At 40.3% G+C, this 4968-nt stretch overlaps 1 protein-coding gene across 3 annotated transcripts in view; it reads right to left on the reverse strand.

Annotated features, from left to right (window-relative positions):
* The window catches only part of Ctps2 (CTP synthase 2), a 94759-nt gene that overhangs the window by 54395 nt on the left and 35396 nt on the right, over positions 1-4968 (reverse strand). For all 3 annotated transcript variants that reach the window (XM_015488058.2, XM_015488057.2, XM_048796521.1), the window contains 2 exons: positions 3316-3378; positions 3182-3225 (listed from right to left, as the gene is read on the reverse strand). In XM_015488058.2, the coding sequence (XP_015343544.1) occupies positions 3182-3225; positions 3316-3378 (107 nt within the window). The remainder of the gene's footprint in view (positions 1-3181; positions 3226-3315; positions 3379-4968) is intronic.

Raw genomic sequence — 4968 nt, forward strand, 5'->3', positions numbered from 1 at the left:
TAAAAATGAAAAAGGGCTCAGGAATGTGACTCAAGTGGTTAAGTGCCCCATGGAATCAATCCCCAATAATCCCAAAAAAAAAAAAAAAAAAAGGCATGAAGAATCTGTATCCTAACCATGGGATTATCTATAGCATATAATGTTGTGGAAAGAGACAAAGCAGGCAAAAAAAAACATGGAGAGATTTGTATCACTTACCTAAGAAGGGTAACGGTCACAGAGAGATACGGGTCTTGTGTGTGTGTGTGTGTGTGTGTGTGTGTGTATTAGTTGTAGGTGGACACAATACCTTTATTTTATTTTTATGTGGTGCTGAGGATCAAACCCAGTGCCTCACATGTGCCAGGCAAGTGCTCTACCACTGAGCCACAACCCCAGTCCCCCTTACTCATATTTTTTAAATGGAAAGATAAACCAAGAAAAACAAAAGAACAAATGGTTATCATCAGGGAAAGGAGGGAACAGGAACAGAAGTAGATTTCTTTAAGTCAGCACTTCTCAATAGGGCAATTCTGCACCTGCCCCCAGGAAACTGGAGGTATTTTCAGAGTTGGGGGATGGGGTCCTACTGGCATCTAGCGTCTCACATACAACAAAGAATGATCTGATCCAAAATGTCCACAGAACAAATCATATATCTGATAAGGAACTTGTATCTAGAATACATAAAGAACAACTTACAACTCAGCAATAAAAACAAAAATAGCCCAATTTGAAAATGGGCCAAGGATATGAATATCCAAAGAATTCATACAAGTGGCCAATAAGTATCTGAAAAGATGCTCTACAACCCTGGTCATCAGGGAAATGCAAATCAAAGGCACAAAGAAATGCCACTTCATCTGGACTGGGATGGTTATGATCGAAAAGACAGACAGTAACAAGTGTTCCCAAGGATGTGGAGAAATTGAGACCCTTGTTCATTGCTGGCGGGAAGGTAAAATGTTGTAGCCTCTTTGGAGAATTCTGGAAGCTCCTCAAAGGAATAAATATAGAGATGCCATATGACCCAGCAATTCCACTGCTAAGTGTCATGAAAATATATCCACACAACAACTTGTACATAAATGTTCACAGCAGCATTATTTGCAATAGCAACCCAAATGTCCATCAACAGATGAATGGAAAAATAAAATGTATATGTCCATACAATGGAATATTCATTACCCATAAAAAGAAAAGAAGTGCTGATACATGCTACTATATAGCCAAATATTGAAAGCATTAGGCTAAGTGAAAGAAGCCAGTCACGAAAGGTCACATATTTTATTATTCCATTTATATGAAAGGACTAGAATAGGCAAATCTATAAACATAGGAAGTAGATTAATGTTTGCCCATGGTGGGGAGTGGTGGAGGACAGGAGGCTTGGGGATATCAACTATGGGGTAGGAGAGTTTCTTTTTGATGTAATGAAAATGGTCCCAAATTGATGCTGTGATAGTGACACAGATCTGTGAATATGCTAAAAGACAGACACTGGAGCTGGGCAGACAGTGCATGCCTGTAATCCCAGCGACTCAGAGGAGGTTGAGACAGGAGGATCACAAGCTCTCAGCCAGCTTCAGCAACTTAATGAGGCCCTAAGCAAAATAGCAAGACTTTGGCTCAAAATTAAAAAAAAATAAAAAGGGCTGGGAATGTGGTTCAGTGGTTAAGCACCCCTGGGTTGAATTCCCAGTACCAAAAAAGAAAAGAAAAAAGACATTGGGGTTGGGTATGTGGCTCAAATGGTAGCACACTCGCCTGGCGAGCAGGGGGCGCTGGGTTCGATCCTCAGTACCACATAAAAATAAAATAAAGATATTGTGTCCACTTAAAACTAAAAAATTTTTAAAAAGACTTTGGATGGCATATTTCAAAGAGATGAATTTCGTTGTATGTGATGATATCTCAATAAATTGTTTAAAAAAAAAAAAGTCATGAACTGGGTTTGTGGTTCAGCAGAACACTTGCCTAGCATGTGTGAGGCACAGGGTTCGATCCTCAGCACCACATAAAAATAAATGAAATAAAGATCCATTGACAACTAAAAAAAAAAATATTTAAAAAAATCATATTCGGTGTAGTTCTACATCACATACAACCAGAAGAATGAGAAAGTTATGCTCCATTTTTTGTATAATGTATCAAAATGTATCCCATCATCATGTATAACTAATTATAACATATTAAGAAAATTTATTTAAAAAAAAAAAAACACAATCACAACTATTGGTGAGTCGCTTGTTCTATTAGAGGTGGGTGCTAAGCAGCCAGGACACAATTGTGTGCACACAGGTATCTGGTGAGCAGGCAAACTCAGGCCAAGCACAATCGTGAAGAGCTTGTCTTATTAGCAGTGAGCGTGGCCAAAGAAGGCAGAGGCAGGGAAAGACACGAGGTCAGGAGAAGCTTCTCAGGATGAATAGAAAGTTTCTGATAACCAAACTGTTGCTTTAGCTAAATTCTTCATTGGTTTTATTGAGATCAAAAGATGGGGGACATCTCAGGCTACATGTGTTCAAACATCAAACCCAAAGCATGGGAGGAATTGGGATGCTATGGGACAAATGAACAAAGCAGCGTGTGACAGATCACAACAGCCTTTGGGGCCCAGCCAACAATTCTGCACTGAATATTTTAGGGGGAAAGGAATTGGCAGAACATGAGGCCCAGCAGCAGAATGGTTGTCACTTTTGTTTTAGAAAGATAGATGGCCACCAATGTGGAAAATAGACAGACCGGGGATGAGTCTAGAGACAGGACAGCTCATTTATTTATATTAACTGTTATAAATTGTTGTCACAGCCAATTTAATCCTTTCCTAAACATTAAGCTTGAAAGCTGCTACAAAGAGAAATCAGTCCAGGACTGTATCTTTTCTTCAAGGCACAGCTGACAAGATAGACAACTGCGAACAAAGCCATTTGATATAAAAATAATAAATAATAATAAATTCATATAAAAATTTAAATGTTCTGGCACTGTAAGGAAAAAATAATAATTGCCCCTTATGAGCTTAGGCAAGAGCCAGAAATGAAATGACAATGACTGGACCCAGAAAGATCAACAGGCTGAAAATGGAATGTAGCTCAATGGTAGAGTGCTTGCCTAGCAGGTGTGAGGCCCTGGGATCCATCCACAAAAATAAAGTAAAATATCCCAGAGAATATTCCAGAAAGATAAACAAGTCACTTACCATAGGAACTAGGGCATTTGGTTCAAACTCTGTGGAATTAGCATCTGAAAATTAAGAAAAGAGTTCAGTAATTTACCAATATTGCTAAAAATATTTAAGTGATAACTTTTTAAATAAATGTTTATTAGACTTACCTTTCAAATCAAGGCAGTTTCTTGCAAACTCTATCACTGCTAGTTGCATCCCAAGGCAAACTCCTAGTTTAAAATGCACACATATACAGAAAATGAACACATTTTGTATTTATTCACATTTTCCGCTCATTTGTATCTGCTTATCTCCTCCATCTAGAATGCAGACTCCAAGAGAGTAAGACTGCCTGTTTTGTTCCCTGCTGTTCCCTACTGTCCCCTCAGTGCTCAGAAAAGTCCCTAGCAGAACCAGGAAGGGGGTTAAACTACTAAGGATCTACCTTAGGTGTACACAAGAAAGCATTGGAGAACAGAAAAGAGGGCAAAGTTCTAGAAGCTTTCCACATCTCCACCTAAATCAAGGTAGGTGTGTGGGTTGCAGAGCCACCTCAGAGGGCCTGATTTCTTCAGAGAATATTTAACAACAGTGATTTAAGAGGGAGGTTCCCTGGGCTGGGACTTCACAAGATTTCATAGCCAAAATACAGGTGTGGCCTGAGGGCAGCCTCAGGCCAGCCAAAGGGCTAGTATTTAAGGAACCTCAGGCTTCTAATCTGCAGAGCAGTTGTGGGGACTGGCACCTGCCCTGTGGGTGTGAGCCTGGCAGACAGTAGGGAAGGAGACACAAAATGGAACTGAACAGGAACTCAATGATGGCATAAGGCTGAGACCTGTGTCACCCAAGGCCTGTTGCCACTGGATGCCCCCAAATCCATCTCCACATTTACTACAGTCCACCAATTCTCTCCATTAAACACCAAAGGCTGGGGATATGGCTCAGTGGAAGAGCACTTCGGTAAGGCCTGGACTGCATCCCCAGCACTGAAAAAAATAAATAAATAAAATGCCAAGAAGCACTGCAGATGCTGTTATAGACATATACAAGGTATCCAGGGGATGGAAAGCAGGAAGAAATCAATACACGGGGCATGCCAGAACAAAAGTCGATAAGCAGGAAACAGCTGAGTGCTCGGGGGACTCCAGAAAGTTCCATATGGCTGGAACATAAAGAGCTGCTGTGTTCAAGAGAAACCTAAAAAGACTCACAAACCATTCTGTTCGGTGAAACTTATCTTAGAAATATTAATCATGTTTAGATGGAAACCAAGTTTAAATAGAAACATCAAAAGAAAACAAAGGCCCAGATGAGCTTAGACCAAGGTAAAACGAAACAGGTATCAAGATAACTGATCCTGTCTTCTCTTTTGAAAAGGGATCCCAAGAGCAGAGAGCCTAGGAAGCTAATCACAGAATTTGCAATGGGAAAAATAGTCTGCTGATAGTAAAAGGCAGCAAAGTCTGTCCAATCAGCTCATAAATCTGTCATCCAAAGTACAATGGAAACTAGGCTTCTCCACGCACACCCCCCCACTACATCCAACGCCTCCAACCAGAATCCCCAGCCGCAGGGTTGCCTTTAAGCACATCAACGTCCCATTTCATCTGGCTTCCTGGTACAGAGCCATGCTTTCTAATTTGAACAAGACCATTAAAAACACCCAACACTATACTTGACATGGCGTTGAGCATCTCTAGTCCCAGCTACTTGGGAGGACAAGGCAGATCACTTGAGCCCTGGAGTTTAAGGCCAGCCTGGTAACATAGTAAAATCTTGTCTCTTAAAAAAAAAAAAAAAAAAAAAAAAAAAAAAAAAAA

The sequence above is a fragment of the Marmota marmota genome, unplaced genomic scaffold (assembly GCF_001458135.2).
Source record: "Marmota marmota marmota unplaced genomic scaffold, marMar, whole genome shotgun sequence".
Classification (NCBI taxonomy): domain Eukaryota; kingdom Metazoa; phylum Chordata; class Mammalia; order Rodentia; family Sciuridae; genus Marmota; species Marmota marmota.